The sequence below is a fragment of the Nyctereutes procyonoides genome, unplaced genomic scaffold (assembly GCF_905146905.1).
Source record: "Nyctereutes procyonoides isolate TBG_1078 unplaced genomic scaffold, NYPRO_anot_genome, whole genome shotgun sequence".
Lineage (NCBI taxonomy): Eukaryota > Metazoa > Chordata > Mammalia > Carnivora > Canidae > Nyctereutes > Nyctereutes procyonoides.
The window spans coordinates 4022184-4036538 of record NW_026575045.1 but is presented as its reverse complement, the minus strand read 5'-3'; the positions used below and the strand labels follow the sequence as shown (position 1 = coordinate 4036538).

Below are 14355 nucleotides of genomic sequence, written 5' to 3'. Positions count from 1 at the left end.
TGAGCAGAGGAGAAGGGGAAATTCAGAATGGATGTCCAACACTGTCACTTAATGTGTGGAGGGTCATGAGCAACAGATGGGGGTGGAGGGGCAGAGAGCATCTCACGCCAGGAGAAGGAGGCTGGGCATGAGTCCAGGAAGTTCTGGTGGACCTACAGAAGATGGGTGACAGAATGGCACCTGCTTGTAAGTTATTTGTTATATAGTGAATAATATAGTAGTGAAACATTATCTGCACTGGTTTTCTCTTTAAATTTTTAATATTTTTTCCCGTTTTTAAAAAATGCTTTGAAAGTAAAGCAAATGTTACAAAAGTAAAACAAATAATTGTAAAAAAACCCAAAATCCAAGTGTTACAGAAAACTATGATGTAAAATATTTCATAATCCCACTTGCAAAGATGACTGCTATTAGCTGATCTTGCTTATTAACAACACCAAGATAATTTAGAAACAGATTATATAGATTGGAACCTTGGAATTATAAAGAGAAGTATCTCCTATATTCCTAATTTGTTCATGCCTTATATTTGAAACCATGATATAACATCTCATCTAATATTGAAAGAGGCTTTTTGGGTTATTTTCCCCATCTCACACTTAGTGGATGAAGCCATTAGAGAGTCCTGGTGTCTGTGAGACAGTGAACAAAACGGACCCTTTGCTCATCCCCATCTTGTCTGGTGGAACGATATGCCTGGGAACTGGAAATCAGTACAGTCTAGTGACTGTCAAAGGAGTAACTTCCATGGGTAGTTGGAACAGCCTATTGGAGGTTATAAGGAACGGTAACAGATACCATCAGAGCTCCCCACTATATCTCCCCAATATAGCCAATATTGCATTGGTTTAGCAAATCAACTGTGTCTCCTAGAATGTATTGTTTGGGGCTGGGTTGAGGAGGTTATCTCTAGTATGGAAAGGTTTCTCCAAGTCTCTGTGTCCCAGAAAGAGCTGAGAAAATAGATATTGCACATTGATATGGAAGTTTAATGAGCGAGGGAGAGAATAAGCATCTCCATTCCCTACTGAGCTTTTGAGGATCTAAAGATAGCAAGTTTTGACTTCTCCTAGTAATTTTTAGGGGTCAAGGTAAGTCAAATTAGTTCTTTTGCTGAACTTGCTTCTTCCAAAGGAAAGTAATGCTACGTGAGTGCAAGCCAGCAGTTTGAAATTTATAGATGGGAAGTGATGTGAGAACCAAACACTGAAAATCTGGAGCAAACTGTGAAATTTATCCACTTTTTCCCTCCATTGGCCCTTTAAGTCCAAAGTGCCGGATGGTTGCCACAGTTAGAAGACATGAAAGCAGGCAGGGTGACTGGTCACTGGTTTGGGTTTCCAAAGGAATTTGAGATTAACAGAATTATGAACTGGAGGTTGAGCAAAACTCCAAATAAGGATTAGTATATGAAGGGGAAAGGTACAAATTAATGACTTTCTGAGGTATTTGTAATGGATGAAGCAGCAAGCACAGAGACGTGAGAACCACCTTTCAGGGACCTCGGTTAGATAAGGAAGGTGAGAATCTGACAAGAGCTATAGAATAGGTTTCCCTGTAGGATTTTAACAATAAAATAGAATCTCATCTGGTCTAATCTTGGATGAGGGTGGAAAGAAGGTGCTGGTTAATGAAAGGAATAAGCTTCCTTGTATAGGGCTTCACAGTTCTTAAGACTTAGATTTTTTAATTTTATTTTTTTCCCACTCTATTAAACTTCATTTTCCCCCCAAATTTTTATTTAAATTCTAATTAATTAACATAAGACTAACATTTTTAAAGCTTACATGATCTCATTTGATTCTCACTAAAAGGCTGGAAGTCTGGCAGTGCCAGAATCACTTCACTAGGGAGGAAATCTAAAGACAAAGGGTTAAGTTCCATTTGGGAGGGGAGACCTGGAGGAAGGAAGGCAGACCTCCGAGGGTTTTGAAGTTCAGAAGGAAGTGAGATTTTTTTTTTTTTTTTTTAAAGAAAACGTTTGTTCCTTTCCAGGTACACTTGATTACTCACTGTTAAGTAGGCGGAAGTCAATGAATGGGTAGGAGCCACGGCGTTCAGCAGGAACCCCCGTCTGACCCTTTAGTCGTACATCTCCTAAAAAACAGAAAATCCAAACAAATGTTTAAAAACGTTGCCAAGCGTATTCACTTTTCCTCTGTAAATGCTCTTACCCACTTAGGTCACTGGAACCGACACCAAATGTCAGGAGGAAAATGATTTCCATTTACCTTGCATGAGAGAGAGCTATGAGAAGGGATATTTATTTATTTATTTTTATTTTTAATTTAATTTTATTTTTTTAATAAATTAGTTTTTATTGGTGTTCAATTTACCAACATACAGAATAACACCCAGTGCTCATCCCGACAAGTGTCCCCCTCAGTGCCCGTCACCCATTTACCCCCACCCCCCGCCCTCCTCCCCCTCCACCACCCCTAGTTCATTTCCCAGAGTTAGGAGTCTTTATGTTCTGTCTCCCTTTCTGATATTTCCCACACATTTCTTCTCCCTTCCCTTATATTCGAGAAGGGATATTTAATGAATGCTGAGTGTAATGGAATTGGCAATACTCTATCAAGCAAGGCAGCACCCTGCTCCCTTTTAGATTTGCCTAGAAGATAGATCTGTGAAAATTTTAGTAATCTACAAAATTTCCATCGTCTGAGGGCCACATAGATGAGACATCTGAATGTGGGAGGACAAATGGTGTCCTGGGATGATAGTGTTAATTCTTACTAGAATGTTTAATTGCCCAATGTTATTTCTCTTGGTTCTAGCACAGTTGTTTTCTGACTGGTGTCCACCGTCCTGTTCCTCAGGCTGTACCACTGATCTGCTTTAGAATCCGCTCGGTTTCTAAAGGCCAGCCCAGCTCCAGGGACTTCAGACACTTTGTCACCTGTGTACATAACAAGTCAATAGGGTTTTGCAGAACTCATTCATTCGTAGGTTTCCCTTAATGTCTGCGCTCACTTTCCTTTGTGATGTGTCCTCTGCCTTCCCGATCAAGAGAGGTAAAGAAGTTGAATGGACAAAACACCAACTTTAGAATGAAACAGACCGTGGGTAATATGCTACCTGTACGATCTTGGGAAATTTATTTCTCCTAGCCTCAGCTGCCTCTCTTAAAGTGTCATTTGTTGGAGAATCTAAAATAACACTTGCTACTACCTTGCAATAAATGTTGTGTTTACTTCTTTCTAAACTCCTGCAAAGCAAGGATCATGCATATTTTTGTGTTTTGTGTTTTTCCGTAGTGCTTTGTATATTGTATGGCACGTAGCAGACTCTAAGGGAATGTCTTCTGTTGGCAAGAATAAATAAATATAAAGACAAGATTTGCCAATTGGTACATAAAATATGGAATTAGAGGAGAGGTAAAAATACATGAGATTTACTCTATTTCTGGAAGAACTGAATCAGAGAAGGTTTCAGGTCCATGAGTAATGAGTCCACTCCCATAAACCACTCTTTCCCAGATGCGAGGTGGCCGTGGGGCGTCAGCCTATGAGTAGAGGAGAGAGTTTTCTCTCCTCCATTCCTACCTCCTGGAGTTAAGCAGGCTTGGGTGAGATTCCCCTCAGCAGTAACCCACACCATCGGCAGTGTTTAAAATATCCCTGACAGATGGATGTTGTGTGTATTTGGGCTTACAGACTGCAAGCTGTGAGCCCAGGCTATTCTGTGCTTTGAATCTTTTATTGGTACTTTATTTAATGCTCTATATAATCGGATATTATAGTGCCATCCTGATATTAAAGAATGTTACAATTTATGGAATAAAGCAAAGTGGGAAGAGGAGGAAAGAGAAAAATATTTTTATAAGTATGAAAATCATCTGACATTAAAGAAGAGAACGCTGTTTGCATTTGGCAAGTTCCTGGGGTGGATGGCCAGCAGTTATAGGAAAGCCACTGGAGAGAGTTGAAGAGTTTTTCTGTCTTCAGCAGCTTGTCTTGAACACCCCATGTTTATAACACTCCAGAGAGTTTACAAAGCACTTTCATAAACATCACAGGATATTTATTTTCTTGTTTATCTCGTTGGATACTCACAATAGTCTTGTGTTCTCCTTACTTTATAGGTGAGACAAAGGGGACTCAGGGAAGAAAGCAAAGAACTGTTATTCACCTATCCTTTTCCAGCTCAGGGCTCAGACTCTTTAAAGGCACTCATTTGTGGTGCCTGGGTCGCTCAGTTGGGTAAGCATTCAACCCTTGGTTTTGACTCAGGTCATGATCTCAGGGTCCCAGGATCAAACCTCACACCAGGCTTTGCACTCAGTGGGGAATAGACTTGAAGATTCTCTCCCTCTGCCCCTCCCCCTCAAATAAATAAATAAATAAATAAATAAATAAATAAATAAATAAATCTTTAAAGGCACTCAGTAGTTAGCTATTGCCTTTAACTGACTGCCTGAGTTTATGGTCCTTTAAGCTTAGAATTAGTAGGGCTGGTCCTTAAATCTAGGTTGCTAAACTTTAATGCAGAGCTCTCTCCCCAATACCATTGGTTTCTAACCTTAAGGAGTGTGCACATCTGTTTTCTTTTATAAATCACAGACCCCCATATGATAGAAGGTGAAATTTAGCAGCCATTCAGAAAATACAGCATGTCAAAATGATATAATAAATTCAGCACTGTCTAAATGATGTATATTTTATAAATGACAGTAAGATAGACATATACTTCAAAACTTATGCATGGATGAGACTGTATTCATTTGGTTTACAAAACTGGCTAGGCTTTAGGTTTGTTGACCTGTTGTGTCATCCCTGAGGACTTCTCTGAGGGGTTTCAGGCTCACCAATTGGAAATCCCTTGTCCAGGAGGGATTTTTTTTTCTCAGTATTAGCAAAGCATTCTTTATGACTTTGTAGTTCAGAAGGTATCATTTCCTCAGAAAATGTCTGTAATATCAATAGAGGTTTTAAAGCATCTGCCAAAATTTATACCGTTTGTCCATCTGACAGTCTACGGCAGAGGATGCCCATTATCTTATAAGGCTTTAGGGGTTTAGGGAAACCTCGAGGAGACAGCACCACATGGCAGAATGGATAAAGGGAAGACAATGCTTGAGTAATTTCGACTCCTGTTACTGAGAGGATTTCACCATCTTGGGTGGTTGTTAGCAAATCAATAACCACTTGGAGGTCTGGTTTTCTAATATTTAAGTTAATTAGCATAATGACAGCAGCTTTCCTTACCTCAGAGGGTTGTTATGAGAAAATTACAATGCGTGAAAATACCGTGATGGATTACGGTTATTGAATCCTTACAATGTACTGAGCGTTTCAGATGCATTATTGAATATCATCTGCCCAACAACCTAGGGAAGTAGGTGTTCTTATTGGACCATTTTGCAGATGAGAAAACTCAAGCCAGTGGAAATTTTGCAATTTGTTTGAGCTCACAAAACTAGTAAGTGTGGAGCTTGTGCTCAAATTCAAAATTGACTCTTAAACCCTCTGTTCTTGTTTTCTTTTTTTAAAGCTTTTATTTATTTATTCATGAGAGACATAGTGAGAGAGGTGGAGACACAGGCAAAGGGAGAAGCAGGCTCCATGCAGGGAGCCCGATGTGGGACTCGAGCCCAGGACCCTGGTATCATGACCTGAGTGGAGGGCAGACATTCAACCACTGAGCCACCCATAAATCCCGTGTTCTTAACCCCTCTCCTATATTATCAGGGTAAAAAATTGTACAAATAGTTAAGCATTCCCTTTTTATTGTCCAGTGTATGCTTTGATTGCTATTTGCCAATAAACCAAAGATATATTCATCATGATTCCTGGAACCTGAATGCCAGGGGGATCCACCCCCTTGATGAATTTGAGATTCAATCAGATAGATGTTGTTTATTTGAATAGCAGTGCAGCGGAAATGGGCATGAAGAGTAAGACAACCAAATCCTGTTCTGGATCAACAAGGCTCTATTATTTTCAAGTAAAAGATGGAAAGCAATTATTAAAAATATTATTCAGTAGAACTGAAATTACCTAGCAACTAATCTCATCAAGCTCTTAATTAAATAAAATTTTCATGATGTAACACCATTTTGAGGAAAAAGAAGCGGTGAAGCAAGTTGATAGCAAAGATACTTAAACAAACAAAACCAAACAAATCAACAGTAACAACAACAAACTGCAAAACCTATACCTGAAAGGTTCCTTTTCAATGCTTACTCTGTCTATAGCTACAATTACAGTCTTGGAAGTGGATTACTCATAAACCTAATGATGGTCTTTAGGTGTAGTAAATAATAGTGTTTAAAAAGGATGAAATCATGTTAAAAATACTAGTAAGGCAGGAGGCAGGACAATGGCAAGTGGGCTAACAAAACATTTTAGAAATTTTTCAACATGAAAATTTAAATTCAGACAAGCCAAACATTCCATATTTTGAGCCTTCTATTTATTGGAGACTCTACTGAGGTGAAATTCATGTTTGAAAGTTCTCTTCCTTGCTCTCTGCTTTTATGAGCCCCTTCTGATACTAAATTGCTTCAGTATGCTCGTGGGAAGAGAGAAATAATTCAGTAACAACCGTCCCCGGAGAAGCAGAGGCCACTGGGCTGATGTCCGAAAAACAGAACAAGTGGCGTCCTGCTGAACTGCTTTTTCTGGCCTATGGTCTCAGGCAATCATCTATTTACCTAAGGCCTTATATCCAAGCTAAACAATTATTTTGACTATTCATTAGGCCCTTGTTTAACTTAAGCAACTTTTTCTCTGGCAAGTGAAAGGTGCTATGGAAGCTGGGTCGGAAGTGTTGACAGCTCAGAGTCCTGTCCTCAGCCTGTCCTCATTGTGTTCCAAAATGACACAAACAGCAGGGGAATTCTTATTTTGAAAGGGCTGCTTCTCTTTTGCCTCTTCAGGCCGAAAACATAACATGTCGTCCTTGAGTATTTAAGGCTGTAAACACAGGCAGAGAGCTGAGCTGAGTGGCTGTGGGAGCCAAGACCCGGAGACAGCCCCTCACCCCCCCAGGGGCCGTGGTTCCGGGGTGGACCTCTTGCCCACTTGGCGTCTCGGGCTGTCTCTGCTTAATAAAAGTTTGCGCTGGGAGCAGACGTTATGTGGCCTCTTATGTAAGCGGCAAAGATGGTGGAGGCTCTGGCAGCGATGACAACCTACAGTGGCTGAAGCACGGGCCACAGGACCCACAGGACGAGAACCAGACGCTAGCCCCAGGCGTGGGGTCAAGGTCATTTCAGGGTGGGGAAAAGGGGGAGGAAAGGAATAGAGCAGTGGCTACTGTGCTCCTCTTGCATCTGAGATGATGAGGAAGGCAATGATAACAGCTGCAGGAAACACAGAGGGACAGTCACAGCAGGAGTGCCCCTGTGAACGAGGAAGATGAGCTGGTGCTGGTGTGAGAAAGATGCCACCATGAAGTGGCCCAAATACGGTGGGAGAGGAGAGGCTCTCATGAAAGGTATTCCTCTGAGCTTCCTTAGACAGCACTAATTCATGACACTACAATAAACTTGCAAAATGAAGGCAGAGACAACCCAGACCCCCAAATCTTAGCCAGGAGCTTTCACCAGGCTGCACTGCCTCAGCTGGTGGCTTCAAATATTTCAGATGACTACTCTCAATTAGCAAAGTGAGTTATTTCTCCTGAGATGTTTATCTAGCCAAAGAGGAGGAAGGCTGTGCGATTTGATCGCTCTGTAGATTTATGGGACAGTACAGGCAGCCAGGTTAGATAACTCAGGCAGAGATGACTGCTCAGAGTGTTGTGAGCTTGCAGGAGATCCAGGATGGCTGATTAGGCAAGACTTCCCATTTGGGGCTTCAATCTTCTGCTTTTCTTTTTTGAGTAAGGCTGGACCTGTCTGGTCACTAAGGACTATGTGTTGAACTGGCTGAGTTTGAGGCTTCCTGTCTATTGATCTGTTGCACTAATTGTGCATCCACGGGTTGCTGAGAGGGCTTCTTCACGTGTAGTAAAGAGACAAACCAGGAGTTACTTGTCCAAAACCACACTTTTGGCAAAAGGAACAAAATAAAGTTTTCCTTGCATGTGAAAAAAAGTTCTTTCTTTTCTTTTTAAAAACCTTGATCTTTATATCAAAATTAGAGAAAAGAGAAATCTCACCAAGTTGGAGTGCCCGAATAATAGTATATATACTACCTTGCAATTTTGGCTTAGAATTATTAAATACTTTATGATGAAGGTGCATCTCGGGACCCAAATGTTACAAAAGTGAATATATAAGTAATACTGCCTTAATTTTCTAAAGTAGGTGAGGTAGGTTTCAACTCAGACTAGATGTTCTTCATCTTGATGGTTTTACGGAGGGAATATGAGGAAAAAAAGGTGAGGGGGGAAAAGTTACAATCACCAGGAACACAGGAGTCTAATAAAAACAGATATTGAACAAGCAGCAGCAGAAATGCCTGAAGAGAATTCCAAGAAGCTATGAAAGAAAACAAAGAACATGTCTTCTTATAAAGATTAAGAATGAAGGGAATAATCTGCAGAGTCATTTTAGGGAATATGTGATCTGGGTCTGTTTAAGTAATGAAAACACCACTGTAAGCTTGCACATTATTCACTTATTCCTGGGATAATGCTCTTTAATTCTAGAATCTCATCAAAGCAAAGTTTGTCGTTTTTAAATAAGTGGTAGAGCTACAGCTATACCTGTAGATCTGCACCTGCTCATCCCCACCTCTTCATCATGCCTGGCACAAAGTAGGCACTCAAAAAATAGTAACTATTATTCTTACTTAGGTATTGTTCGTTTGAGGTTCCTGCTCCCTCTTTTCCCCCTCCCACGATAGTCGGTATTATTTAGGAGGATTTCTAAGTCAGGAACTGTTTTAAAGCTTTTTTTTTTTTAAGATTGACTTATTTATTCATGAGAGACATACAGAGAGAGGCAGAGGCACAGGCAGAGGCAGAGGGAGAGGCAGGCTCCCTACAGGGAGCTTGATGGGGGACTTGATCCCGGAACCCCAGGATCAAGCCCTGAGCTGAAGGCAGATACTCAACCACTGAGCCACCCAGGCGTCCCAGGAACTGTTTTAAAGTCTGTACATGTATGAGCTTGTCTAGTCCTTATGACAGTTCTCCTGAAGGAGGTGTGTGTATTATCCCCCCTTGTATCCAGGAATGCAAAGAGCTTGCTTGCAAGTGACTGAATTGGAATTAGAAGCCAGGTGGCCTCAGGAGGACTTGGTCTCTAACCACTGCTATACGGGGTCACTATCTCTATTTTCCACAGCAGTGACCAGTGCGATCACTCATGACATTATTCATGGTTTCCTTTGATCTCCCAAGCTATTTCTCCTCTGTCTGCTGGGTAGTTTAGAGTTATAAAAGTGAGTACCAAAGCAATGTCCTGAGGAAAGACAAATGTTTATCCTGGTGCTTTTTCACGGGAGCATTGAAGCCCAGTATGACAGGAATGATGTGACCCATGATGTGGGAGCCCATAAGTCCCAACTGGTGCAGGTTAGACCACAGGAATTCCGGATCCTGCTGGAGATCTAGGATTCTTGCAGGTCAGTAAAACTTTTGAGTAAGTGAGTCAGCAAAAGGGCCAATTCTAGGGCAGGTTCTGAGGAGACCCTAGATTAATTCAGTTCATTTCAACAAATGCTCATTCATAACATTATACAAAGTGTTAGAAAGTACGTGAGAAAAAGGGAAATACAAAGGTCCATAGGATGTCATCTTGGCACTCAGATAATTAATCATCTAGAAGAAAGTCACAGAAATGAGCAAATACGGTACATGCTGGAGGAGTCTAACATTTAATGGTACTGGAATATTTGGGTTTGGATCCTTCTCTCAGAAGCATTGTAGGATTTATGATTTTATATAGATAAGTAACTTGAAAATTTTTATGCCTCGAATGGCTTCCTAGCAATGTTTAGTTGATAACATTGAAAGATATTTAATGTTTAATTTTTAAATTAAATACCATTTTAAATTTTTTTAAAAATTTGAATTTCAGTATTGTTAACATACAGTTTTATATGAGTTTCAGGTGTATAAGGTAGTGATTCAACAATTCTATATATTATTCAGTGCTTGTTATGATAAGTGTAATTAAATTAAATATAATTTTTTACATTGAAAGGCCCTTCACATTTTAGGACCCTGGTTGAAAGAGTGATTTAGACTCTTATACCAGGTCTCCAGTAAGCAAGTTTCTTACAGACAGGAGACCTAAATGAACAGCGCTAGTTTCAGAAACCACTTGTTTCTGAAGAGATGTCCTTTGTATCTGATGAGTGTGTTAACTTTCTGGAAAAAAGAATATATGTATACAAACACAGCAGGAGAGGTGCAGAGGAGAGAGAGAGAGGCAGAGGCCAAAGAGAAGAGAGAGGAGGGTACAGAGAAACTGGACATGAGCAGAAATTGAATTCTGGGGTGAAGGAGAGGAAGGTGTCAAGGATAGTTCCTAAATTTCTGCATTGCATCACTGAATGGTTGGTTGTGCCAATCACAGAAAAAAGGAAATTATCAAAGAAGCATCATTTTATGTTCTTCATTTGAGAAATGATATTTAATGTATGTGATATTTATGATACACGGTAATTTTGGCAAACAATCCAATAGTGAAGAACCTTAGGAATAGTCTTGGTCTCATGGAGTTTAGTCTACTGGAGAGGACGTCAAAGAACAATTATGCACGTAAGTGTAAAGTTTCAACTTCAGATAGTGGAACAAAAAAGAGAGATGTTGTGTTAAGAAACTTAAAATGGACTTCACCTTGCCAAGGAGGTTGTTTTGATCTTCCCTGAGAAGGTGACATTTGATCTGGGACCTGTTGAATGAATGCAAGTTAATTTCAGGTGAACATATGTCCTGGTTTTACCTGGAAAAGCTTGTTTTACACCTGTTGTTTTTGCTTGGAGTAATCAGTAATAGTACCCCCTTTCACACTTCTGAGTGACTGGATCTTACATGATCACCCTGAGTGCAGCAATCCAGGCAGATGGAAATTCCAAAGGTCCTATGGCAGGAGGATGGCATATCTGAGGTACCCTAACAAGACCAAGTGTATCACAGCAAAAAGACCAAAGTGGGTGTGATGGGGCATGGTGTAAATTGAGGTTGGACAGGTGTCAGGACTTTGTAGGACAAAGGAGGCTGAGGAGTTTGATTTTATTCCAGGAGAATTAGGAAGTCATGGATGAGTTTAAGGGGAAGATGATGTTATCAGATTTGCACTCTGAAAAAACAACTTATGCAGAATGGATTGGGAGGAGCAAGAATGATACGTTAAGAGATCATTATAATAGTCTAGGTGAGAAAGGATGGTAGCTTGGAGTAGAGTGGTGGTATTGGTAGAGAGATGAATAGATTTTAGGGATATTTAGTAAAATTGACACATGATGAGGAATAGCATATGAGGGCTGAGGGAGAAGGAAATATCAAGGATTATTCCTAGATTTCAGGCTTGCATAACTGGATGACTGATTGTGCTTATCACAGAAAAAGGGAATTCTAGAAGGACCAGATTTGGGGAGAAGTTCATGTACTCAACTTTGGTCACATAGAATGTATGTGTTCCTGAGATTTCAAAGCAAAAATGTCAAGTACACTGCTAGATACATGGGTCTGAATGTCTGGGATGGAGATATAAATTTATAAGTCAAATAAAACTATGGGCATGTAAGGAGTTGTCCAGGAAGTGAAGTGAGAAATGAATAGAGTCCAACATCCAGCCTTAAGCAACTATAACATTTAATGTCTGGTTAGAAGAGGAGTTTATAAGGAGAAGGGGAAGCCATGGAGGTAAGAAGAAATCCAGAAACTTGTTGTGTCACAGAAGATAGTAATTCAAGAGGGAGGGAATGGTTTTCAATTAAATCTTCCTGAAAGGGTAAGTGAAATGATGATTGAAACAAATCCATTGAATTTAGTCAAGTGACTATAATAAGAAATAGAAGCCAATTAGTTTGGATATCATGTGGAGTTGGGAAATTGGGAAGGATTTTTTTTATATTAAGGAGCAGATATTTAGACAGATCTTAAATGAGAAGTAAAATTTGGAAAAAGGCATGTTACATTGTTGGCTTGTGATTCATCCAACTATGATAACTGAAATCAAGGGAATGGATTTTTAGGAAAAAAATCATGATGATCTTCAGAACAATAGTAATCACTAAAAATGATCTTAATAACAAAACAAGCATAATTGGAGAGTTGCACAAAGGACAAAACAGTCCAAGTCATGAAAATGCTTGTAAATTTTTGGAAAATACATTGATACCCTGTCTAGTCACTTCCTATACTTAAATATAGTTCAAGAAAAATGTTTAATGAAAATCATTGCAAAGAAAAGTAATTGTTGCGAAGAAAACGATGGGCATATCCATTGAGAATGAATAAATATAATTAATAAGATAAAATATTGGCTAAGTCCCAATATTGCTGAATAATTTCTTGTTTTTTTGAACTTTGAATAATTTGAGAGAAGCATTTTAATGTGTTGTTTGTTTTCATGTGCTTCTGAACTTCCTGAATCTGGTTGGGAACAAGGACAAACCTGCCAAAATACTGTAAGAAAAGATGTTGCTGATCAGGGCCAGGAAATACTCAAAGTCCCATGAGATAGCATGTTCTTAAGAGACTTCCACACTAAGTCTGCTGATCTCAGAAGGTCCATCGGGCCACACAATCCCTGTTGAAATCTGCTCAGGGCCAGGCGGTATTTGGGAGTTCTTCATTCACTTCTGTTTCAACATGACACTTAGGATTCTTTTAATCTTCAAGCATTGTTCATTTTTTGTTTTTTTTCAGAAGTGAAACATGACAAAAATGGACTCAATAGGAAATGATTAACTTGATTATATTAAATCCATGTTATTGGATACTATTTTGCTATTTAAGCCAGTAATAGCTCTCATCTCTGTAGTAATAGCTAACATTTATTAGCATTTAGTATGTGCAAGGTAATATTTGAAGTATTTTTCATGAATTAAGTAATCCTTTTAATAATTCTCTTAGATAAGTATTATTATCAGTATCATACCTCAAGGCCAGAGGTATTAAATGACTTTTCCATGATGACATGGCCCAGTGAGTGTGAAGGGCAGTTTTGAAATTAGGGTGACTGGCTCCAAAGCAAGTGCTCTTAACTAATATGGTACCATCCCCATTCAAGTATGTCTTGAACTGTAGTGAGATCCATGATATATTGGTAAAGGAGGATGGGTGTTATATAGTATTTAAAAACCGTATTACAAAGTAAAGAAATCAGTAGTGTGAGAAGCTATTTACTACCTCTATGATCTTGGTAAGTCTTAGATCTCTTTATGAGATCTTTTGTTTCATTAAGTAAAGATAATAATATCTACCCTGTATATCTAATCAAATGAAATCACATGGATAAAAGTTCTCTGTCACTTTGTAATGAACTTTTATTATTAAGAATATTATTATTGATGTTGATATATAAATATTAAATAAATTTAAAAGACATTATATAAATTCTATATTGTATTATTATACTTTAATTGTTTAAATAGTATTATTGGTATTGCTATCTAAATCTGGGTCAGTGTTAAAGTATATTCAAAGTGAGGACATCATTCTTTCATATATGGAGTTGAACATATGTATTAAGAGTGCTATAGTCAAAGACTCTTGGGAAGCAGAGTTTTAACAAACTTAAACTTTAAAAAAAATTGCAGTGCTATAGGGGCACGTGGGTGACTCATTTGGTTAAGTGCCTGACTTTGGATTACGTCATGATCACAGGGTCCTGGGATCAAGCCTCATGTTGAGCTTTCTGTTCAGTGGGGAGTCTGCTTCTCCCTCTTCCTCTGTACTCTTTCTCTCAAATAAATAGAAAAAATCTTTTAAAAGATGGCAGTGTTATATACTAAATTGTGTGTGCCCCTCCCCCCCCGCCATGTATATGTTGAAGTCCTAACACTCAGTACCTCAGAGTGTAACCATATTTGGAGTTAGGGCCTTAAAAACAGTGATCAAGGGCAGCCCAGGTGGCTCAGCGGTGCCGCTTTTGGCCCAGGGCGTGACCAGGATTGAGTTCCACCTCGGGCTCCCGGCATGGAGCCTGCTTCTTCCTCTGCCTGTGTCTCTGCCTCTCTCTCTCTGTGTCTCTCATGAATAAATAAATAAAATCTTTAAAAAAAAATAAAACAGTGATCAAGTTAACATGAGGGTGTTAGAGTGGGACCTAATTAATCTGATGAATATAGAGGAAAGACCATGTGAGATTCAGGAAGAAGGTGGCCATCTGCAAGCCACGAAGAGAGGCCTCAGAAGAAACCAAACATGCTGACACTTTGATCCTGGACTTCTAACCTTTAGAACTGTGAGAAAAATTTCTGCTGTTTAAGATACCTAGTCTAT

The 14355-nt window shown here is 39.3% G+C and overlaps 1 protein-coding gene across 4 annotated transcripts in view; it reads right to left on the bottom strand.

Moving 5' to 3' along the window:
- PDE7B (phosphodiesterase 7B) overlaps nucleotides 1-14355 on the bottom strand; it is a 312799-nt gene that overhangs the window by 74342 nt on the left and 224102 nt on the right. For all 4 annotated transcript variants that reach the window (XM_055324719.1, XM_055324721.1, XM_055324720.1 and 1 more), the window contains one exon: nucleotides 2014-2097. In XM_055324719.1, the coding sequence (XP_055180694.1) occupies nucleotides 2014-2097 (84 nt within the window). The remainder of the gene's footprint in view (nucleotides 1-2013; nucleotides 2098-14355) is intronic.